Raw genomic sequence first — 24502 nt, 5'->3', positions numbered from 1 at the left:
AAATTAATGTAGAAATGATAAGGAAACTGGAAGTGAAAGGTATGTCAGCTGAGTTGGTAAAAATTTCTGTTTTAGCTGATTCGCCACTGTCGGGTTCGTCTTCTCGCCTGCTCTGATTGACCCAGAGGGCGATCGCTTATCATTTCTTATACTCGTTCAAACGAAGGAATTACGATGACGTGGCGTAGTTCGACAATTAAGGGTCCGGAGCAGCGCCCCCTGGGCCGCGGATGCTTTCCAGACATATATGCCTCGTGTGTATGTATAAAGATATCGACGTTTATAGTAATGGTTCGATTGTCGCAGTTATCCTCCGGGTCGCTACACATCGTCACATAGTCTAGACTCACTGGCAGCGTCTTGCCGTGTTGCGGCGTCTCGAGACAGAAGCCGTCGTGCGGTGCTACGCGAGCACCGGAATATATACCGTGTGTTTCAGCGAGCACTTCCAAAAACTCTTCAAGGTTACCTGCGGCAGATAGCATAATTGTGGTTCATGAGGGGGTTTTCTCGAACTGCCGGACACTACTTGCACAATAAATTGAAACGCATAATCGACTAACAGAAAATTCACTAATTAAGTTTTTAACTGATTACCTTATGTCCCATATTGCAAATTACAAATTTTAGCCGGGGAGTTCGCAAGGCGCATCCACTTGGAACGAACTCTCAGGGTGACACCAGCCTCGAGATATTAATTCCCGAACTTTGCGGGGCAATGCATTGGCGTTCCAGTTACTTTTGTGCTTGAATGCAATAAACGACGTTTTGTTAAGGAAGTAACTGGAACGCCAGTGCATTTATTCGCAAAGTTCGGGAATTTATATCTCGAAACTGGTTTCATCCTGAGAATTCGTTCAAAGTGCATCCACCTTGCGAACTGCACGGCTACAATTTGTAGATTGCAATATGAGCCATGAGGTAATTAGTGAAAAATTTAATTAGTGAATTTTTGTTAGTTAGTCGATTATGCATATCAATTTTTAGTCCAAGTAATGTCCGCCTCTTCGAGTAGACCAGGTTAGCACTATAGCCATAATTGTGCTATCTGCCACAGGCAACCTTTAAAAATTTTTGAAAGTGTTCGCTGAAACACCCTGTATATATATATAGGAGCATGCTGTGCGCTCGCAATATAGCAGCGGAATGCGACGGGAATGACGTCGTTATAATGGGCCGGCCAGTGGTGCGGGCTCACTTTCCCGCACGTCTTCATTGGGATTGGGAGGGGACTCGACCACAGCCACCCGAAGTGAGCGGACGTGCCGTCGGCGCTCTCCGGACCCCGAAATCTGCCCGAAGAGAACGTACGTGCCGTCGGCGCGCACTCCGAACCGATCCGACGTGAGCTTTGGCCGTCGCCCCCTGCCCGGGCCTCCCGAGGCGCGAGCTTTGCCCGTCGCCCCCCGCCCGGGCCTCCCGAGGTGCCGTGCGCTGTATGTGCCAGTCACCACGGAATACGCACGAATCCCCTCCGTTTGCGCCGCTGCCGACCGCTAAACCTACATCCGAACTTTTTTGGACCGTATCGATGTCGGAAAGTCTGCTCCTGGCCAGCCGCCGCACTGGGTCTTGCCTCGCTAGAGGCTAGGCCAATCACTGGTAGCGCACCCACCCCCAACAGCCATGGAGGTGCAATCGCAGGGCGAAGACCTCGACCCGACAACGTTCAGACCCAGTGAGTGGACCACGATACTCCGCGCGTACAAGGGAGGCAAACCAAGCCCGGAAACGCTGGTTGTGCCTCCTCATGCAGCCCCTGTTCGAGATAAGCCTGCCGCGCCCGCCGTCGGTGCTCCGGCCGACACTGCCCCTGCGACCTTCAAGCCGACATACCGTGCTCAACAACAACAGCTGCGCGTGACGCACGCAATCGCATTGCGAAGTAAGCAACTTGCTTCACTCCCTCCCGGCACTATAAGGGTAGTCTTCCGACCAAGAGGAGGCCTCGCTTTGAACGGAGCCATGGCGCAGCCACTCATGAAAGCTCTGCGAGTCACCGCCGCTGACCGGGACCTAGGAGAGTTTCACCTCCGGATTCACCCGACGAATAACACCTTCACGGTCGCTACACCTCACGAGTCAACGGCCCTTCACCTCGTCCAAATCAAGGAAGTGATCCTTCAAGAAACCAGTTACCCCGTCGCCGCCTACATCGCACCGCCGCCCGCTGCTGCGCGCGGAGTCATCTCGCAAGCCTACTGGGCGGAAACACCGGAAGAGATGCTACAAGACCTCCAGACTCGCAACCCGGAAGCTGATATCATCGCAGCCCGCAGAATGGGTAGGACCCTTTCCATATTGATTACATTTGCGCATGGCCCAGTCCCTCACACCATACGCTACATGAGTGTAGTGCATAGATGCACGGCGTACAAGGGAAGTCCAGACGCGTGCACAAACTGTCGTCGACCGGGCCACAGACACGACGTGTGCCCCCACCCCAAGAGTGGTCTCTGCCCGCGGTGCGGGGACAAGCATGAGCTGCAAGATGTTCCCTCCTGCATCCCGATCTGCATTCTCTGTGGGGGGCAGCACCTCACGGGCACCGGCTCGTGCAAGGCAAGAAATACCGCCACCAAACGACTTATCCCACCGCCCCAGAAGTCAAAGTTCCCCACCAAGAAGGACTTTCCCCCGCTTAGCACGACCCTCCCGTCTACCTCTACATGGGCTTCCAAGGTTGCCAAGACGAACATCATGACTTCCCAGGACTCGGACGTGAAGGCTCTGCGGGATGAGGTAAGGCAGTTCAAGGCAGCCCTCTCTACCTCCACCCCTGCTCTACCCCCCCCTCCACCATCCCCATCTTCCTCATCCAACCCGTCCGACCAACCTCCTCAGAAAAAGAGGAGGCCTGATGAGAGCCCAGTCCAACCTATAGACCTGGAAGCCAAATTTCAGGACCTCGCCCAAAACCTAGAATCCAAGTTCACAGAGCGCATTACTGCGCAGGTCACTGCACAGTGCCAGACTATGATTGAAGCAACCATTACCGGTATAATAGATAGGGTCATATCTAGCATCATGGCCAAGGTTGAGGAGCGTTTAGCTAACCTTATATCTGGACTGTCAGCGGCCTCTCCTCCCGCAGTCCCGCCTTCTGCACTCCTCCTTCGCCCCGCCACCCTTCAACATGGCTCCTCCGAGGCACCATAATTCCTTACAAATTATTCAATGGAATTGCAGGGGCTTTCGGCGAAAGCGCGACCCTCTGCAGCAGATTATCGCCAATTCTTTGTCCCCACCAGACATTATCGCTATCCAGGATGCCAATGTTTGCAGGCAACTGCCAGGATACGCTGTTATCCCCTCTGACTCCACTGATCTTCCTCGGGTGGTTACATACGTCTGTAACACCTTGCATTACGCGGAGCACGACGTTACCTCTCCTATTGCTCACACCTTCATCGAAATTTTACCCCACACCCCTGCACAATCTCCCCTGTTCATGCTTAACTGCTATCTTCTCCCACGACAGCCGATTCACCTACTTGCTCCACTCCTCAAATCCGTAACCCAAATGGCCGGATCAAACCCCCTACTGGTTGCCGGTGACTTTAACTGCGCTCACGTGGACTGGGGCTATCGACGCACCAACCACAGAGGCACAGTTTTATACAATAATACGCTATTACTTCACCTGACCATCTTTAATGATTTTAGCCTACCTACGCGGGTTGGTAACAGTGTTACTGCCGATACTAGCCCAGACCTCACGCTTGGTAGAAACTTGGCTCACCTACAGTGGGAAAGAACGCAAGCCACACTAGGCAGCGACCACCACCTGATTCGCATAGCGGTGAACTATCGCCAACCTCAGCGCAAGTTTACCGCTAGGCACACTAATTGGGATCAGCTCCGTAAATTTAGGCAAGCGCAGCCAGCACAGGGCCCCTTCGACCTAGACACCTGGACTACTCAGTTACAGAAAGACATTCGCCAACATACCCAAACGCTCGATACTACCCCAGACACCCCCGTTATCGACAGTAAGCTCGCCCACCTTCTTGAAGCTCAAGAGAACATAACGCGAAGGTGGAGAACTCAAAAGCACAACAGGAAACTAAAACTCAAACTCACCCAGCTTCAATCCCAAATAGAACAACATAGTGCCACTCTTTGCAAAGCTAACTGGGCTCAGGTTTGTGACGGCCTCCGAGGCAATCTCTCCACAACCCGTGCTTGGCACCTGTTACGCCATATGCTCGATCCCACGCAATCTAAAGCTCAGACGCGTCTTAGCATTCGCCGCCTCACCAATAATCATCGGCAGGACACCGACGCCTTCCTCGCGCAGGTGAAATGCACCTATACCACCCCAGGTCCTCCTTGCAAACATCCCGAGTACACGGGCTCACCCCAACCACAGCTTGACGCTCCTATTACAGAATCTGAATTTCGCGCAGCCCTATTGAAATTGCGCAATACCACACCCGGGGAAGATCAAATTACGAATGCTGCCATCCGAAATCTTGATGATGTCTCCATATCTCACCTCGTTACCTACTTTAACGAGTGCTGGGAGGCAGGTACCCTCCCTGCCTCCTGGAAGCATGGAAAAATTATATTTATCCCAAAACCTCACAAGCCCATCACCCTCGAGAACATCCGCCCCATTTCTCTTACATCTTGCCTCGGCAAGACCTTTGAGCACATAATCCTTGCCCGACTGACAACGTACATGGAAGAAAATCACCTTTTCCCCCACAGTATGGTCGGCTTTCGTGCGCATCTATCTGCGCAGGATGCCCTACTTCAAATTACGCATGATGTGCTTGATGATACCATCCCCCATCTTACTAAAGCCATCCTGGCGGTTGACCTCATTAAGGCATTTGACAGAATTCGACACGCTGCCATCTTACGGGAACTGCAGGAACTACAGGTAGGCCCTAAGACCTACAACTACGTTCGCGCCTTCCTCTCTGGCCGCACTGCCTCCTTGCACATTGATCAGCTCAGCACACCCTCTTATACACTCGGTGAATTTGGAACCCCGCAAGGCGCGGTCCTCTCCCCCCTTTTATTTAACATTGCTCTCATCCCCTTAGCCCAGAAGCTCAATCTCATCCCACACCTAAAACATACTCTGTACGCTGATGATATTACCGCATGGACCACTCATGGCTCAGACGGGGAAATTGAGGAAACTCTACAATTAGCAGTCGACACGATCTCCGCTCACGTATCATCTATCGGACTCGAATGTTCCCCCTCTAAGTCCGCGCTCCTCCTAATTAGACCAAAATCTGCCGCTAACTCACCCATCCAAATCACTTTACAAGGATCCCCTATCCCCATCACTCCCACCCTGCGCATCCTTGGCCTCTACCTGCAGGATTCCGGACGCAATGACCATACCCTTAAAACACTGAAGGCCTCGACGCAATCAGTGTTGCAGCTTCTACGCCGCGTATCTTCCCTGCACAAGGGTTTAGACGAAGCAGACAACATGAAAGTTGTACATGCTTTTACGCTTAGCCGCATTCTGTACGCCACTCCATATCTCAAGCTGAACTGCACGGAAACCGAGCGCGTGAACGCCATGATCCGCCTTGCAACTAAGGCAGCCCTCAACCTGCCTCGCAGCACTAGCACAGCCAAACTCCTTGCACTAGGCATGCATAACACGCTTCCTGAACTAGTTGAGGCGCACCTTCAGACGCAGTATTTAAGACTTGCCGCGAGCGCCACTGGCCGCCATATCCTCGCCTCCCTTCGCATCAACATACCCGCTAATCAGTCAACCCTTATAGCCATTCCTCGACACATTCATACACCCCTTGTAGTGAAACCCCTTCCTCGAAACGTCCATCCCCAATATCACATCTCTCGCCGCGTAGCTCGCGCAAATGCCCTCCACAAGTATTACGGACAAGTCGAGAAAGCCATCTGGGTGGACGCCGCATGTACAACGCATGAAGCTGTAGCAGTTGCTTACAACCCATCCTTACCCCGACCCCTAACTCACCATCTTCCCTCGGGCTCTACACCTGAGGAAGCAGAGGAGACCGCCATTGCCTTAGCCCTTGCCCTTTCGGATGCTGAATACATCTTTAGCGATTCAAAGACTGCTTTGTCCAACTTTGCCAGAGGCAGAATTCACAGCCCTGCCTGGAATTTGTTGAACATCCCCACCCAGAATTTACCACGCAGGGTTGAGCTCCGGTGGGTGCCGGCTCACTGTGGGAACCCCGGAAACGAGGCTGCCGATAAATTGGCCCGAGGTTTAATTTGCCGGGCTCAGGACAGCCTCGATCCGGGTTTCTCGAGGGAGCGGGTACACAGCTTTGCGGAACTCACGCAAATACCCCGTTTGGACCGTCGGACTTACCCTCCTCCCCACCCCTCCCTGACGCACTCCCAACAGATCCTCTGGAGACGCCTCCAGACCCGCTCTCTCCCATCCCCTCAGCTGCTATCCCACTACTGTGGCATCTCCCCTACATGCTCCCTATGCGGAGACCCTCACGCCACTCTCTCCCACATCCTTTTTGGCTGCCCTGCCGATCCTCCCCCGCAGGGACAGCCCGCCATCTCAAGCTGGGAGGACTGGGAGGTCCTGCTCTCGTCGACGGACCCAACATCGCAGGTTACTGCGGTGGCTCGGGCTGCCGACGTCATGAGCAAAAGGAGCATGAACGTTACGACGTAGTGCGGGACCGTGCGGTGGTCCAGGGACCCAGAGGAGTCCAAACTCACTTGCTATGAATAAAGTTTTTCTGTCTGTCTGTCTGGGATTGGGATTTCAGACGACTTGTTTCGCAAGGCCGCGGCGGCCTCGCTTCTTTTTTTATCGCATCTCTGCGCGCGGTCACGCACGCTCGGCGGACGCGTCTTCCGAGAGAGCTCTGGCGTGGCCCGGGCCCGCGTTTCCTCACCGGCGGCGTGCCAGTGATATAACGTTTGCTCATACGGTGAGGAGCGTTTAGGTACAATTCGTCGCATGCCCCGAGTTTGCGCGCCTCCCGAGGGCTGCCGCCAGATTTGGTTACGTATAGTTTACGTCCAACATGACTGCGTTTGACGCCCTTTAACTGCGGAAGTTCCGGCCTTCTGCGACTTGGCTGCTCCTTGGCTACATCTGGCAATAGAAATTGTAGATGTCGCCAGTGGTATCCCATATATAGAGTTGTTCGCCGTAGCAAAATACCAGATTTTGCCTAAACAGTCCTCTTTCGTACCATGCTATGACTGTTTGTTGCATTGTACACTTCTCTGTTCTCCCGCCGCGATAGCTTAAAGAGGCTGTGACATTTTGCTGCAGAGTTCCAGGCCGTGGGTTCGACGGCGGCCGCATTTCGATAGGGGCTAAATGCAAAAACGCACCTGTACTTAGATATATGTGGACTTTAAATATCCCTATGGTGGTCACTTAGAATTAACCCGTAGTCTACGGCGTGCTCATATTCAGATCATGATTTTGGCGCTTAAAACTCCAGTTTTCTCTCTCTCTCTCTTGTACTTTCGTTTTTTTTTTTTATTCTTTCTTAAAATAATTTTTAACGTCAAAATGCAATAGAGAGAGAGAGAGAGAAAGAATACAGAGGAAGGCAGGGAGGTTAACCAGAAGTAGTTCCGGTTGGCTACCCTGCACGGGGGGTAGGGTTAAGCGGAATAAAAAGAGAAAGTGTGGAAGGGGGAGAAAGAGAGAAAGCGAGACGAGCACTAACAAAGCGCATACACTATAGAGCGGTAGGGGGCGGCGTTCTTAAAGTCTAACGTTATGCCCCGTAGAAATTCTGATTCCTAGCTACCAGCTGTAGGCGTACTTCACATCCGCATTGAATGGCCTTGGAGTGTGTAATCTTAGGGGTGTTAGTATTGAAAGTTACTATTTGTGATTCGGCTTGCAGACCACGCGTTCTCTTCGTGCAACCTTCCGATCAGCTAACGTGGCTCGTTTGCTCCACGTGTACTGCGCGTGAACTCTGAAGTGTGACGGGTAGTTGTGAATGAAATTATATAGAAGGAAAGAAAAAAGAAGTAACTGGTTCTTTTCCGTTCTCTCCATGACGCAAGTAATACTGCGACATGTTCAGTTATCGACGAACGCGGCTTCTCGGTAATATCGGTAAGTCGCAAGGCCGCAAAGTTATACATTGCGAAATTTCCGTTGAAGCGGACCAAAGAGGCGCCATAATGTCGTCACTACATCCCGTCGTCGAGATATCCGTGTTTGCTAAGTTTGCCCACCGATTGCCGCCCCTATAGTATGTGGATAACGGGACTTGTGTGTCTACTGTGTCAAAGATAGCGCCACTGCTATGCGCTGCTGTAAGCCTGCAGCAAAGAAAATAAAGAGAAACGAGAAGAGTGTCATCGTTTGACAGCTATGCCAAGCACCACTGCTTCCGCAAGCGCCTTTCCCCTTGCTTTCGACGTTTTCATCTGGATAGCATCTGTGAAACCGTGATGGTAATTTAGCTGTACGATGGTTTGTTTTGCACAGCAGTGAGGCGCTTTAGCTCCTGCTCTTAATTACTTTGCGCAGCTTTCAACATGTGTATTTGCTGCTGAGCAACATTCGGCAGCTTGGTTTGTCGCAGTCCTTGCCCACTGACTACCTTCAAAATGGTTGAGCTTTATAGGTTTATACTACAGGCCTGCAGAGCTCTTCCAGAATGCTTTTCTGCTGCTAACTAAGCTCGATGCTCGTTCTCTACAGTACATAAATACATAAGTACAGTAAGGGCATAATTCCGCACTGTTCACTGCTTGCATTTAATGGTGTATACTTCTTATCTAAAAGTTCATATTAGCGAGCGTTTAGTTTATTAGTACTGCGTATAAGGTATTGTTCAGAGCGTAAAATATGCTGCTTGTCATCTCTGAAGGGCCTTTGTTACGGAGAATCAAGCAAAACGCACCGGACCGACGGTGCAGCGTGACGTATTGCAGCAAAGCTGTGTATACCTCGCCGATTGGTCAGTCTGTCTGTCGCCTGTACGCCGAAAGACCCGTGCGCGTGCGCGAAAAAAAGAAGAGAAAGGCGCGCGATTGGCTGCGCCAGTAGTGACGTTGTAGCTCTCCATCGCAGCCGAACGCGCTCGCAGCAGTTTCTCTCCGGCTCCTAACTGGGTAAGCCACGCGTCATACGTACTCCTTAGGAGCAGCCAGCTTTCGATCAGCCACGCTGCGAGCAGAACCAGGAACGAGCTCGTCTAGGCCGTGCCGATGCTGCAGCCCGGGCGCAGTTACAGGCTCGAGCAGCCGAACGCAAGCAGCAACTGCGTACCAAGGATCCAGCAGCCTACCAAGCCGTCGTTTTATGGACCGTCGTGATTAACCCGGGGATAAACACCGGGGCCGCATGTTTCAGCTTCGCTGGTTAGCCATCTGTACGTAGTGCTTGGGCGGTGATCTTGTTTTCAGGCACACGTTGCACGCAAATAGTCGGCGTCTTTATGCTGCCTTACGAGCAGTTTAGTTTCTTCTATGTTAACTTTTTTGTGTGGCTACAGCACTTGTACCAGCTAACTACTTACGGACACATTTTGTGTTCCAAACAACACGCTTTTAACTTGCTCTGCCAACTTAAATGGGAAACATTGAAAATGTGCCTGTGCGCTTTCAGTTATACTGTTTGCGCGGTAACTGTCATGCAGTGAAGTCATGCAGTAGGCTTTCTTGCTTGTCAGTTGAGACACCGCGCCGTGTGACCGTTGTAAATGACAATGTCTTATGTCAACGGGCCTTGCGTTTGTATACACGTTCCTGAATTCCCTGTATAGCAAGTAATGTGTAGCAGTCCTTTTCTGTCGTTATAGTGAAAAACAAGTTCGCGATTTCTTTTTTTTTTTTTTTGTTCCTCATCTGGTCCTACGTGTATTCGCAAAAAAGCTCTCATAGACGCTCGAATTGTTCGTAAGAGCATATTCCTGCCAATCTTGGTGATGTACATATTATCAGCGAAGGCGGCCGGCCAATAGCAAAGTTACGAACAAAAAGGTTCCTGAATTCGGTTGCTACTATATACCACGTATATACGGTAATGCCGAGTACGTGCGCTGCTCGACAACGCCGTTGTGCCTTTCGAGTTGATCTCTATCCGAGTGAAAACAAAATTATCTTCACGCCCCACCTAGTAGACAGACGCAACAGACGCTGTCTCTATTCAGGACGGAGACAGAGAAGCTGCCTCGTTACCGAGGCGCCCTGGTGCATCTAAAACTCCTCGCAAATTTGACTTTCGCCCCGCTCCTGCTGTGACGAGACGCGCACCGCAGTGCGCCTCGGTGAAGCCTTGCGCGCACCAGGCGACCGGATTCGCCTCCCGATGGGCGAAGCTGTGTGTTTCGCAAACGTGGAGAAAGAAGAAAAAAAAAAGCACGGCTTTGAATCGGACGGCCGCGGGCTTCCGTCGCGGCATCGCGATTGCGACGTGCATCCAGGGCGCCCGCCGCGAACGGGATGGCGCGGGCGACACGCGCAGCCTAGATGCACAGCCGCAGATATATGCTACAAACTGTCGTTGAGCAGCAGTCGCAGTAGTTGGAAAGAAAGGGGGAGGGTAGGGGGTGATGTCTGGGACAATGCCGGCGGACCGATATGCATTTCATTGTGTCTGTTTCCCCCCGCCGTTCGTCTGCGCGATGTATGTTCGTTTCTTATGCCCTCGGCGCCTTCTAGACGTGTAGACACTGAGTGTACGGTATAAACAAACAAACAGAAAATGATGTGGGAGGCCCAGCCGTTGCGCCTGTTCTCCAAACCTCGATAAGTATCGGCGGCGGACTGTGAACAGACGACGGCTTTGCCGGAGGCGCTGGCGGCGCATACACGCACTCCGTATACGCCCGCCGAGACAGCCGCGGTAGACGGCGGCGGCCGCGGTAATGAATTGGAAACGGTTGGGAAAGGCAGCGGGCCTCGGTTGTCTCTTGATGCTCTTTCTTGGTGCGTGCGAGTGGCGCGCGCTGACCGAAAGTGGGTGAAGCCTTTGTGCCTACGGAAAAAAGAAAAGAAATCCTGCTTCTCGCCTCTGGCTGCTCTCATCTGCGCCGTTTTCGCATTCGGAGCGCCCTCCGAAGGGCTGCAGCAGCGCGCCCACTGCGTAGCGTACTACGTGCTGTGCAGGCGAGAGCGTGAGCACAAATTGTCAGAGCGAAATAAAAAAAGGAACGCACGCACAAACAACAAATAAAAGAACGAATGCTCCACTGTTCGCTAACTGAAAGGCGCTCTTTACGCGGACGGCTTCGTGTAGTTCAACGCGTCGAGGCATCGGAGAAATTTGTGTACTGTCCGAAATAGCCGTCACAGTAGTTTTTCACTAAGTCCGCGCTGGTGCATTGGTGTCATGTCCTGCGGTGTGAGCAAGAAACGTGGCCGTTGCGCTTGGCCACTGGCCTAAGCAGCAACGTCTAAGTAACAGAGAACTTTGGCGACCGGGCTTCTCTCATATTTTACCTTCTGACGCTGAAGATATTGTTCGTGTTGTTTCCGTATTCGCTGCAGTGACCGGCCCTACTGTTCGTGACCTGTACTGTGTGTCCTGGATTATTACTTGAAATTTGTCATCTTGCCCTTTCCTTCCTCTTTCCTCCTCTTCGTGCTATCTTCCATTTCTGTGTTTTTGTCTCCACCTTCCTTCAGAGAAAGTAGGCGTTGTGCCCCTTCCGGTGGCAGTTGCCAGCCTGCTCCACGATTTCCTTTTCCTCTCAAATGTATATACGTTGTCAAATAAAATAATAATAAGAAAATCGGCAACACGTTACACTCCTGTAACTTGTGAAGGCTAAATAATGCCTGCTTGCACGCGTGATAGTGCATTAAGTTCTTGCAGGACACAACGAGTCGCATGGTGAAGTAAACGTACGGCGCTGTAGGTCGGCCCCCTCAACGACACATGCGAGCGCCTAATGCACTACCTAAAGGTTCTTTCGTTCTTTCTTTCTTTCGTTCTTTCTTTCTTTCGTTCGTTCTTTCTTTCTTTCGTTTCTTCATTCATAATCAGCCGTCGCATCTTTGCCAGCTTCAGGGGGCATAAGCCATTCCTGATGACGATTCCTTTTTTGTCTCACTGGGCTAGACGCTGCCTTTTCGGATATGAGCCATTGCAACGAACCACTTAAAGCATTCGCCTTAAAAATTATTCGCGCCGTGTGCACATCACCAGTAAGTGGCTGTTGCACGCTCGCCTCGTCGACTTCGTTTCTTAGTCGATCGAGAGCAATATTAATCAAAACCTATAATACGTGCACTGTGCGGGTGGGGCTGTGCGATGTTCTGTCTACACATCTTATTATGTGTGGTTCCTAAACTTCGCAGCAAGATTACGGCATAAATATACCAAACGTGGCTAAATACTCTCTTTCTACCATCCCATTATTATTCCCGAGTAAAGTTATCATTTCGCTAATCCTGTAGCTTTCACTCACCCATCCGAGTCTAAAATGCGCGTCCCCTTGCCTTTATGCAATATTTCATGTGAATGATGCGACGCGCGGTCGCAGCCGTGTGCCTTCATAAAGGCCGCTTATAGTGCATGCTTGCGCGCTGTGCCGTCTGCATTTTTTCTGTGCCTCCCCGCAGTGAAGTATTCACTTAGCGATGGTGGAAGATGATCGGCGCGCATCGTATACGAGCGCGTCACGACAGGAGGCCGCGTGTGGTCGTTCCGGGCGGGCGCTGAATAACGCTCACTCCTGGAGGTGAGCGCCTTGTAATGGCGGTGGTATGCGCGTATGCGGGGAGTCGAATCGGCGCTGAGTGGGACGAGAGAATCCCTTTTCTGACGTCACGCGTCTTACTTGTTGGTGTTTGTGTTTGTGGCCGTGTGAGCGCTGTGTTGAGCAGATGAGTTGCAATTATATATATATATATATATATATATATATATATATATATATATATATATATATATATATATATATATATATATATATATATATATATATATATATATATATATATATATATATAATGTGTGTGTGTGTTGTTGGAATCGCACCGCTGGCACGAGTTGTTGGGGTCTCGGTGCTGACGCCCGTTATTGCCAATGGGTCGCAAGCCCCAAGGGTAGCGTTGGCCTGGCGGCCTGGGGCACTGGAAGCATCCGAAGGTCCCGGCAAAGCAAGAGAAGACTGGTAACAGAACAACTTGTTTATTCTAACATAGCAAAAGAGCGGCCGGTCAGGTCGACCCAACGTTACTAGACTAGCTTCAGTTTTAAAACTCGGCGCCATTGCGCGGAACCGCCACCCGCCCGCGCCTTCGTGGCGCTGCAGTCGCGCCCAGCTTCACTTCCTCACTAGCCGGCTACGAGGGCGGGCCGGACTAAGTACGCGGTGCAGCGTTGGTGTATTCTGTCGTTTGTTGTTGGCAGAAAATTTCAGCAAGCATGTCATCCGTGGAACTGTAGCCTTCGCCGAGTTTTTTAAGAATATCAGCAGACGATGTAGACGTGCTGCGTACCTGGCTGCATAGGCCGCTATCGGAACGATGTCGACAGTTCGGCGCACCACTTTTTCTGTGCTCCCAGCAATGCGACGCTTCGCTCGGCGTGAAACAGAGCGATTCCTCGTGCCGACCGGGAACTCTCTGAGAAATCAACGCACGCGCTCGTGCCACTGCTCCCGCGTTCGTCGTCGTCTTCCACAGCTGACTGCGTGGCCGTCCATCTTTCCAGCGTAGAATTTCACTTCACTTCTGTCGTCGTAATGGGGAGGCCGCGTTTACGGGGGTATGAGCCACTCATGGTCTTACGTAACGGAAAGATTTAATTTTGAAGGAATTTAATTTCGAAGAATCACAAGCGGCAAATCGCAGGCGAAGGCTGCTAACCACGCCGCCGAGCAAACTCGAGATATCGAACGCAAGCGACAACTGCGGACTGCGGGCATACCGTCAGTGACGTCGTTCTCTCCGTCGCAGCCGATTGTGTGTGTAACTTCATAAGTGAGAAATACTTTAATGAACCCTCGGCATTAACCCAGTGATAAACACAGGGGCCGCACATTTCAGCTTCGCTAATTAAGGTTCTTCACGGAATGAAAAATCCGACTTCTTTTTTTTCTTCTTTTTTTTTTTTGCTTGTGTGTAGAAAGACCGACCTCATCTTTCTTTTTGTAGCGCTTCTTTGGCGTGGTGAGAAGCTTTGGTGGCGATGAAGATCATCCTACAATCACACACTTTGGCCAGATATTCAGGCTCGTGAGCCTAAACTGCGCGAAACGTTAAGACGACAGGAAGAAACACACGACATTTAGAAACGCAGCTTCTGCGCTTCGCTGTATGCGTTTCTTCCTTTCGTGCAGTTTACCCTTCTTTCAGTGTTAACGAACTGGCGCGATAAATCTTATTGCTGTAGGTGGATATCGCTTTCTCGTGGTATCACTAATTCGGACAAGGGAGAACGCCAGCGAGCGTGAAACAGGCGCAAACTGCCCGTCCGCACGAGCTCAAGGCTGTGACGAGGCGTCTGCAGTGGAGCCCGATGGAACAGCGTTGCCCTCTGGCGGCTGTCACAGAAGTGGCGACAGCGGCGGTAAGCGCGCGGGCGGGGAGTTTTACAACTGAAGCTAGTCTAGTAACGTTGGGTCGACCGAAGTGGAGAGACGGGAGAGCACGTAACTCAACAGTACAAATCGGAGCCTCTCCCCTGGCGTCCGGGGGCAGCTGCTCTTATACTCTCGGCGTCGCGGTCCAAAAGGGAAGGTCACGGGATGAAGGTCACGGGATGAAGGTCACGGGACGGCGGAGCATGAGCCCACGACGGCGCGCACGGTCGAGCCGAGAGACCTGCTGAACCGAGTGTAGTGACGCATCGCCAACCCTCACCCACACGACGGCGCGAACAGTTGAGCCGAGAGACGTCCAGGCTCCTCATTCGGGGAACTCCGCTCCCCGGCTGCCGCGCTTTGACAAGCGAGGGCACACACACACACACGAAGACACGTGGCACTGAAACACGCCTGGACACGCTTGGCGGGTAGGCGTTGCGGCGGCGTCGGACGGGCCAAAATGTCCGCCGCTTTGAACAAAGCCCCGGCGTCCGTTGCATCCGCGCCGGCATTACCGCGCGTTGTAGGCGAAACGTAACAGACCGCCCCGCCGGGGGAAGGAGATCCCGATGGTCAGGGGACTGCATCCGCTGTCCGGAGGGATGTCGCTCGATGATGCTCATAACCGAAGTCGGGCGTCCTTTGGCGTTTCTTGAGCGCAGCGCACAGAGAAGCCCTCGTTCTCACGTTCAGGTGCACACAGGACACTGCAAAGTGACTTCGGGAGAGTTGACATTTTTGTTCTCGTTTCCGGCAAGCGTTAGAACCACGCCTGAAAGTCAACCGCTCAGTCAGCAAGCACGGCACAACCCTCACTAAGCCCTGCCAGGCTCTTTCCCCTTTTATACTGCTGCCTAGTTCCTTACAGTAGTTTAGCAGCACTCAGAACGCGTCCACAAATCGGAAAAATTGCACTAAAAAGCACATCATCACTTTGAAACACTACACAAAAGCAATAGGTTAAAAAAAATCCTGCCTCAGGAAGAAAAACATCAGTAACAAGCAATTTTGAGGCTGATTCCCACGTTAGGGGCTTCGACTTAAGCCATCGGCGTTACCGTTGAGACTCCCCTTTTTGTAACGCACCTCAAAGGAATATTGTTGCAAAGCGAGGCTCCAGCGCAGGAGGCGGCCATTTTTGGGAGAGATGGTCTGCAGCCATTGGAGAGGGCAGTGATCCGTTTCAATGATAAACCTCGAGCCGGCTAGGTAACATGACAATTTCTGAACGGCCCACACGATACACGCACACTCTTTCTCGGTGGCGCTATACGCCTGCTCACGACTGGTCAGCTTACGACTAGCATACAGGACGGGGTGTTCTACTTCTCCATTTTCCCGTTGGCACAGTACAACGCCCATGCCTCGCTCACTAGCATCACACTGAACAACGAACCCTTTTGTGTAGTCGGGCGATCGTAGCACAGGCTGGCTTGTTAGGGCGCTCTTTAGGGCGCTAAAAGCTCTTTCCTTCGTCTCATCCCAGACGACTGTTTGCGGCTCTGTCTTTCTTAGAGCATCCGTCAAGGGAGCCGCGATATCAGAGTACCTGGGGATGTACCTCTGATAGTAGCCGGCGACACCTAAGAACGACCGAATATCGGTCTTCGTGCGCGGTTGCGGGAAGTCTCGCACAGCGGCCACCTTTATTTCAGAGGGGCGGCGACGACCCCGACCAATCACGTGTCCGAGGTAGACAACCTCGGCCTGTGCTAACTGGCACTTGGGAGCCTTGACTGTCAAGCCCGCATCGCGCAGGCGGGTTAGCACTGCCCGCAAGTGCGCCATATGCTCAGGCCAGGATGCGGAGAATATCGCTACGTCGTCTAGATACGGTAAAGCGAATTCTTGCTGTCCCCGCAACACTTTATCCATGAGGCTTGAAAAGCAGTATGGCGCGTTCTTCAAACCAAAACTCAAAACTTTAGGACGGAATGTCCCCATTGGTGAAATGAACGCCGCATACCTACTAGCCTCTTCTGTAAGTGGAACCTGCCAATAACCCCTGACAAGATCTAGGGTGGAAATAAACTGAGCGCTACTCACTCTCTCAAGGCGCTCCTCGATGTTAGGGATCGGATAAATTTGATCCTTAGTGATGGAATTAAGCCTGCGGTAGTCGACGCAAGGACGAGGTTCCTTGCCCGGTACCTCAACTAAAATCAAAGGGGAGGTATAATCACTCTCACCCGCTTCAATAACACCGAGCTGTAGCATTTTCTTTACCTCAGCCTCCATAATATCGCTCTGGCGGGGTGACACCCGGTACGCCTTGGATCGTACTGGCTCTGGGGAGGTAAGTTCTATGTCATGAGTAAGGACAGAAGTCCTACCAGGCCTCTCAGAGAACAGACCTTGAAACTCTTGTAAGAGCTGGTGTAGTTCTGTTTTCTGCTCAGGCGACAGCGATGCTTTACTTATTAAGTCACTAATGACTTGATCGGTGTCTTTCCTGTTTGTCACTGAGCCTAGTCCCGGAAGCTCGACCGGAAGCTCTTCTAACTTTCCCGCATCGGGAATTTCCTCTCCAGTATCTGGTGCCTTTAACGCTACATGCTCAATTTTATCCCGTTCGGGCGTGCTCTGAATACTAGCTTGCTGCGCCTCTGACCCTTTCTCATCGTTCAACAACGTCGGCCCCGCAACTACCGCCTTTGCAGCGAGCTCCCGAACCTTCGATCTGGTTAAGGCCTGAACGCTAGCCTCACCAAACAAAAGCCCCTTCTCGCGCAGGAGGTAATCGGACCTGTTCGAAAATAGGTACGGGTACTGGGGGGGCAGCATAGATGACACTGCGGCCTCCGTCTCAAGTGCTCCGAAAGGTCCTTCAATAAGCACTTTTGCTACCGGCAGACACACGCTATGAGCTTCCACTGCTTGCTTGATCCATGCGCACTCGCCCGTGAACATATCGGGTTCTACGTAAGAGGGGTGAACGACATCCATCGTAGCTGCGGTATCGCGAAGCACTCGGCACTCTTTCCCGTTCACGAGGAGGTCTCGCATGTAAGGCTCGAGAAGCTTCATGTTCTCGTCAGTGCTGCCTAATGAAAAAAAACACGACTTTTGGTTTTGTTTCTGGGCACTGCGCCGAAAAGTGTCCCGGCTTCTGGCACGTATAACACACCCGCACTTGCCTCATCTCGAACCGCTTTCCGCGTTCGGCTTCGGCTGCCGCCGTCTCCTCACGTTCGGTCGGACACTGCGCCGAAAAGTGACCCGGCTTCTGGCACGTATAACACACGCGCGCTTGCCTCGTCTCGAACCGCTTTCTCATGGGCGTGAACTTCGGCCTCTCAAACTTGGAGCCAAATTCACCCTTTTGACCGTCCTTAGCTCCACGAGCCCGACGCGTCACAAACTCCTCGGCTAGCTCAGCGGCTCTAGCCACCGTACTAACGTCTGGCCTATCCAAGACCCAGTACCGCACGTTCTCAAGTAACCGACTATAAAACTGTTCTAGCCCGAAACACTGCAGAACTTTCTCGTGGTCACCAAACGCTTTCTCTTCTTTGAGCCACTCCTGCATGTTTGACATAAGCCTGTAGGCAAACTCTGTATATGACTCACTTCTGCCTTTCTCATTTTCCCGAAACTTCCGACGGAACGCCTCCGCTGACAGCCGGTACTTTTTTAGCAGACTCAATTTCACTTTGTCGAAATCCTCTGCCTCCTCTCTCTCCAAGCGAGCGACTACGTCGGCCGCCTCGCCGGGTAGCAAAGTGAGCAAGCGCTGTGGCCACGTTTCCCGAGAGAACCCCTGCTTCTCGCACGTTCGCTCAAAGTTAACCAGGAACAAACCAATGTCCTCTCCAAGCTTAAACGGCCGCATCAGGTCAGTCATTTTGAACAATACTCGTTCTCCTGCACCGTGTGCCTGACTTCCATTACGAGCGCGTTCCATCTCTAACTCGAGACGCTTCATTTCCAAAGCGTGTTGACGGTCGCGCTCTCTTTCTTTCTCTTGTTGCTCTCGTTCTATCTGTTCTTTACGTTCGCGCTCATCTTTCTCTTTCTGTTCTTTTCGTTCACGCTCATCTTTCTCTTTCTGTTCTTTAAGTTCACGCTCCTGTCTTTTTGCCGTCTCCCTCTCCTCAATGGTCTCAAGGCATTCCGACAGCTCGTCATCCTCAGCTTCTAACTCAAGAATAGCCCTTAGCAGTTCTGGTTTTCTGAGTTTGTCTGAGACATCCAGACCCAACTCTCTTGCAAGCTCCAGCAATTTCGGTTTGCGCAACGACTTCAAATCCATGGCTGCTCTGAATGCTGCTTTCTCTACTGCCTACTATTGTCTTGCCGCAAACTAACCCGGCAGCAACGACAACCACAATTACCAGCTCTGTTTCTGACACTAACAAAAGCCTGGCAAAACTCAGAAGAAGAAAGTCCCGCACTCACCAAACCTCGCAGCCAAGACTTCAGCGCAGTCGTTCCGCTGCAGGCAACCAGTCATCACACAGGGCTCGTTGCGCTGCTCCCGGATGGTCGTTGTGCTGCTCAGCATACAGTCAACCGCATCTCTTCGCTGCTGGCCTCCGTTGTCGCGATCTCACCGCTGGCAACCAGATTGTTGCGAATCGCACCGCTGGCACGAGTTGTTGGGGTCTCGGTGCTGACGCCCGTTATTGCCAATGGGTCGCAAGCCCCAAGGGTAGCGTTGGCCTGGCGGCCTGGGGCACTGGAAGCATCCGAAGGTCCCGGCAAAGCAAGAGAAGACTGGTAACAGAACAACTTGTTTATTCTAACATAGCAAAAGAGCGGCCGGTCAGGTCGACCGAAGTGGAGAGACGGGAGAGCACATAACTCAACAGTACAAATCGGAGCCTCTCCCCTGGCGTCCGGGGGCAGCTGCTCTTATACTCTCGGCGTCGCGGTCCAAAAGGGAAGGTCACGGGATGAAGGTCACGGGATGAAGGTCACGGGACGGCGGAGCATGAGCCCACGACGGCGCGCACGGTCGAGCCGAGAGACCTGCTGAACCGAGTGTAGTGACGCATCGCCAACCCTCACCCACACGACGGCGCGAACAGTTGAGCCGAGAGACGTCCAGGCTCCTCATTCGGGGAACTCCGCTCCCCGGCTGCCGCGCTTTGACAAGCGAGGGCACACACACACACACGCACACACGAAGACACGTGGCACTGAAACACGCCTGGACACGCTTGGCGGGTAGGCGTTGCGGCGGCGTCGGACGGGCCAAAATGTCCGCCGCTTTGAACAAAGCCCCGGCGTCCGTTGCATCCGCGCCGGCATTACCGCGCGTTGTAGGCGAAACGTAACAGTGTGTAAACACACGAGGAGAAAGAAAATTTCCGAGCGGCTCGGTTTTTATTAGTCATAAGACGTCTATATGCACTTGCACCCCCAGCTACGGCTTGGGGTGAAAGTTTTTTCGTCACCAGTTAGTGTTGCTAGACTGTTGTGCGGTTTAAGTGCCATATTTAAAAACTCAAATACAAATTTTTCTACCGCACCGAACGCGTTCACATTTTGCCATCTTGCCGTGGGACGCGTACCGTTTAACATGCAATTCGCAATTAATTCATGAGCTGCAAGTTGACACTGTATGCTGTACATATACGTCCATGTGGCGCCTTCGCAGACTGTGTGACAGCGCCCACAAAGACAGTTCTGTGTTTTTCTTTCCCTTCTTTTTCGCTCGATCTCTCGCACGCCTTTCCCCCTTCCCCAGTGCCGGGTAGAAAACCAAAGGTATTTCTTGTAGTTAACCTCCCTGTTTTCGCTTTTATTTGTCGCTCTCTCTCAAGCTCGAAAATTGGATGTCATGTCCCGTTAACGCGTCACTCATCCTGGGATGCGAGGCGCATGGTGACGCATCCTTATAGCGGTGACACTACGTATCTAGAAAAACCAGGCTCTTTTGACGTAAGATCGACAATTGCTAACGCTAAAGCTCCCCGACCGCTTTGTCCATGCTGGACCGGCAGCGCAGTTTGTCGTAGATTATCGGCGCATTCAGATGACTCCGAGCGATAATTTAAGCTAATTTCATTAGAAAGCTTGCTCGGCCTAATTGGTTCTTGCTGAGTGACAATTGTTTCTTTTAGCTTTTGTGTGCGCACTTTTTGCGGCAATTATATGTCACTCGTCAATAAGTTAACCTGGCCAGGCCAATCAGAAAAATAGGGTCGTTTGATTTCCAGCTAGCAGATATACTTCTGCAGAACCTTTGCAGCTGACATATATATGCTTGTGCATAAATTTACGGGAATGCCGATGACTCGTCGAGAAATGCATTGCACTGCTCGGTGGCCCGCGCTCTTTGGCCAGAATTCGTCTTTGCGCCATAAAATTCAACCAATCAATCAATCAAATAATTAATCAATCAATCAATCAGCACTGGTTAGGAATGACGATTGTGCGATATGGTCTACCCGATTAGCATTCCGGAATCACTTAAATTACAGCTGAGATATGTGTTTAAGGCCTGTAGATTATTATTTTACGCTTTGATGTCACTTTTGCGGTGCTGTCGAAAAGTTATGTATTTATAATGCATTTATTACCACTTCGGTTCCATTTATTACCGTGTTCTCTGCATTCTTGCAGCCATAGTAATGGTGGTTATAGGGAGTCGTTCAGGATTTCCGGACATTTTACTAAATTCGCTTCTTTGCGTTTTCTCTTTTGTTGTTGCAGACAGAAATGCCAGCATGCGTAAGTTTATATGCGCGTAAGTACTGTTAATTGCGACGGCGTGTCTTCTCTAACTGGTGCACAGCGCACAGACGCATGCACACGCACTGTTAAATTGTACTTGTTGAGAATTTCGTTTCGCCATCCGCTCCTGAAGCACTGCAGTGGCGATGACAAATTACCCAACAAGAGGCCCCCGCCCTGTTGCCATCGTTTAGGACAGACGGCGTATCACGTGGTCGGGCGTGTGCTCGCCGCGTGATGCCTCTGTCTTTCGCATTCTACGCATTGATTTCATCAGCACACCTTCGACGCGTTCTTCGAAGAAGCGCTTTGGCAGCTTGCTCCTCAAACGCCTTAAAAGAAAGGCGCTTGGACTTTCGTTCGAAGGCCACGCGAAAGAAGGCCGGGCGCGGGTCTGCGGCTTCGAACTGCGCCGCACACGAAAATGCATAATCGCCGAAGCTTGACAATAGTTCGTTGTTTTTCAAATGGCGCGCACCTATGGTGGTTTTGTCGTGTTCTTCTCTTGCTCTTTTCTTTTTTTTTTTTCCCCGCCCGCGAGGATTATGAGGCAATGCGTTGGGCGTGGCTGTTGTCATGTTCCCCTCGTTGGCACCGGTCCCTGTCGCCACGCGAAGTGACGCCATGGGCAATGCGCCCGTGCGTGTGTGGTACGTTCGAAATTCCCGTGTGTCAACAATGGGGGGAAGCGGGGGGGGGGAGGAGGGGGGAGGCGCGGCACGGGATCACGCCTCGTCACAGCTGCGGACGAAGTCGCGCGTCCCGAGATTTCGACCATCTTTCCAACGATAGCTTTCTGGGCGTTGTCATGATGCCCCCTGGACTGTTGCGAACGTTACGTGAGCACCGGCTTATAAGCGCTAAGGGCAGCGGCAGCGCGACTGCTTTATGCAGTCCAGAGAGGGTTATCCACGCACCCCGATGGAAGCACGAGTCCTGTACAGAGACCCACTGGCCTTTCTCCTTCACATTGTTATTTCGGTTGTTCTTAACGCTGTATTCTTTTCTCGAAGTTTATGTCTTGGTATCACCACGTGTAACAGCTGTGCAACCGCTTGCTTAAATATCCAGGATATCTGCAACTATACCATACGTTCGACCCTTCTTAACACGAGACTCCTCACTTATAAACTGCCATTCGTCCTGTTCTCGTTCATGGCTCGGCTGTACGGAATCCACAGAAAAAAATCTGATAACGACAAGATTTCATTTGTCTAGAAGAAAGCCGTGTGCACTATTTGTCATCGCTACGACATGTATCTTTGTGCCTAGCTGCCATCTTTGCAATCTTTAGCTTGCCAAATATCTCTATCCATTGCCGCGTTTAATCGTTATCTTGCTACTCTCTCCAATTTGCCCTGCGGGAATGCCGTTCATCCATAACCATCAAAAGTGTGCGAAGTATACATGGAGAAAGATATCGCTTTGAAGGAGGGTACTGAGGATAGATTAAGAAGATAAGACAGTATACGTGGGACGTGACTATATGCATGTTCGAGTCTGGAGGGCCCATTTACAACCCTGAATCTAGCCATATGTCAAATAAATAAATAAATAAATAAATAAATAAATAAATAAATAAATAAATAAATAAATAAATAAATAAATCGATCAATCTAAGAATGCCTTGATGGCTGGCTCAGTTGATATAATGTCTTGCCAAGGGCCCACCTAGCACTTCCTCGCCCAGCGGCCTGCTGGCAACTTGCGCTAACGAAGAGGTCAATGCCTGCCGTTCACAGTCATATTGGGGACTGCGCCACTGTTTCAGGCTCTTTGCACAAGCCTGTAAGTGATGTGAACTATACATATCGCGTGTCTGCAGGCAGTTTGGGCACCCTTACGGAAACTATATATAGCCGGGTGGTCATCTCCTCTCCATCAGTCTCTCTCGTTTCACGTCATCATCATTATCCCGTTTTATGTTCACTGCAGAACGAATGCTTCTCCCAGTGATCTCCCATTATACCCTTGCCTTGCTTCATTTGAGCCCATCCTGTATGGGACTTGGAGATGTACTATATGCCTAAATAAACCGCGGTCGTGCAAGCACGATGCTGCGCGGTTGCGTCCTCCGGGCGGCGACGAGCAGAACGGCGTTGCATCCAGGCTGTTACGCAAGGTTGCGGCGATTCTCCTGTGGTGTGAAGGCAGGCGGCCCTGCCGCCCTTGAAGCGATTCGCCCTGGTACCAGCGGCGTGCATTCAGAGCTGAGTGCAGTGCCTATACTCAAGCACTCGCTGTGCCAACGAGTCCCGACCTACATTTACAGGGGCTCCACGTGTATAATGGCAATCACCGCTGCGGAGGCAACGCCTCCGGGTGTATTACTTCTTTTTTTCCTTTTCGGTTGTCCTCGCAGCAACTATGGTTACTTATTTTTATGGCCTATACTCTTTACGTTTCCCGGTCATTGCCCTCATTTTGCTTCTCGTGCTCGTTTGGGCAGCGGCCGCACCGGTCGTCGGCGTTTATATATTCGCTGATGGGTATTATCGGTCAGTCTACATGCTCTGCCTTGATGCCTGCGCTCTGGGGACGCGCGCACCGGGGCACGCTAGGTCAGTCCAGGGTGAAATCTCTCATGCTCTTTGTTTTCCTGAGCGTCTCGCCTTCTTCCGTCGTTAGCTGACCACGCAGACCGCAGGCGCTACTAAGTTGACACGCGTATACGCTTTCCCCTGGCCGTTCGTTGATATACTTGTGTATACGTGAGTATATGTGTAGAAATTAAAGCTTATTAAACTGTGACTCGGTTGGCAGCACCGTCTCGGGACATTTTCATTCGAGGGACGCATTATTGAAGTTTCGAGCAAGTCGCCTTACTACAATGGTTCATTTTCGTGTTGTTTTCACCCTCTTCTCTCACTATCGTTCGTGCTTGTCACAAAGCATGGATCGGGCCCGGGGCATTCCAATTTTGGCTCTGCATTCTAGCATGACAGGAATAGCTTTCGACTGAAGTAATGTAAATGTACTGCATTCAGTGTATGTAGAGAATAGGTCACCTTATAAAAATAACACAAGCCGCCGCGCTTTATCAGTGTCCGTGGCGTTATGCTGCCGAGCAGAAATGAAGTCGTGTAGTGTAGTCAAACTTATCCAGGGCCATCTCCCCTGCTACGGCTTGGGAAATTGAACTCCACGGTGAGTTAATCGCGCATACCCGTTCTCACATTGAGAGCGGCGTATACGAAAATATTGAAGCGGGTGAGGGTGATGCTCAGAGAAGTGCGGCAGACGCAGCGCGCTGTCTCGCCCATTCATGCATATATGTGACAGGCGCCTAAAGGGGCGCTTGAACTTTTGAC

At 51.5% G+C, this 24502-nt stretch overlaps 2 protein-coding genes across 3 annotated transcripts in view; both read left to right on the top strand.

Annotated features, from left to right (window-relative positions):
• The window catches only part of baz (par-3 family cell polarity regulator), a 250546-nt gene that overhangs the window by 118647 nt on the left and 107397 nt on the right, over positions 1–24502 (top strand). The gene's annotated exons all lie outside the window — the stretch shown is intronic.
• On the top strand, positions 1239–6726 carry LOC140215920 (uncharacterized). Its single transcript, XM_072286248.1, has 2 exons — positions 1239–2742; positions 6527–6726. Exons 1-2 carry the CDS (start codon positions 1627–1629, stop codon positions 6656–6658), a joined length of 1248 nt encoding a protein of 415 aa, XP_072142349.1. The 5' UTR covers positions 1239–1626; the 3' UTR covers positions 6659–6726.

The sequence above is a fragment of the Dermacentor andersoni genome, chromosome 2 (genome assembly GCF_023375885.2).
Source record: "Dermacentor andersoni chromosome 2, qqDerAnde1_hic_scaffold, whole genome shotgun sequence".
Classification (NCBI taxonomy): Eukaryota; Metazoa; Arthropoda; class Arachnida; order Ixodida; family Ixodidae; genus Dermacentor; species Dermacentor andersoni.
This window is presented reverse-complemented; position numbering and strand designations above follow the sequence as displayed.

What these genes read in the sequence shown, in the direction of transcription:
- LOC140215920 (XM_072286248.1), top strand. Translation starts at nt 1,627, where the DNA reads ATGGAGGTGCAATCGCAGGGCGAAGACCTCGACCCGACAACGTTCAGA. An exon ending in TGAAGGCTCTGCGGGATGAG is followed by an intron (nt 2,743 to 6,526) that starts GTAAGGCAGTTC and finishes CCTCCCCCGCAG; the next exon opens with GGACAGCCCGCCATCTCAAG.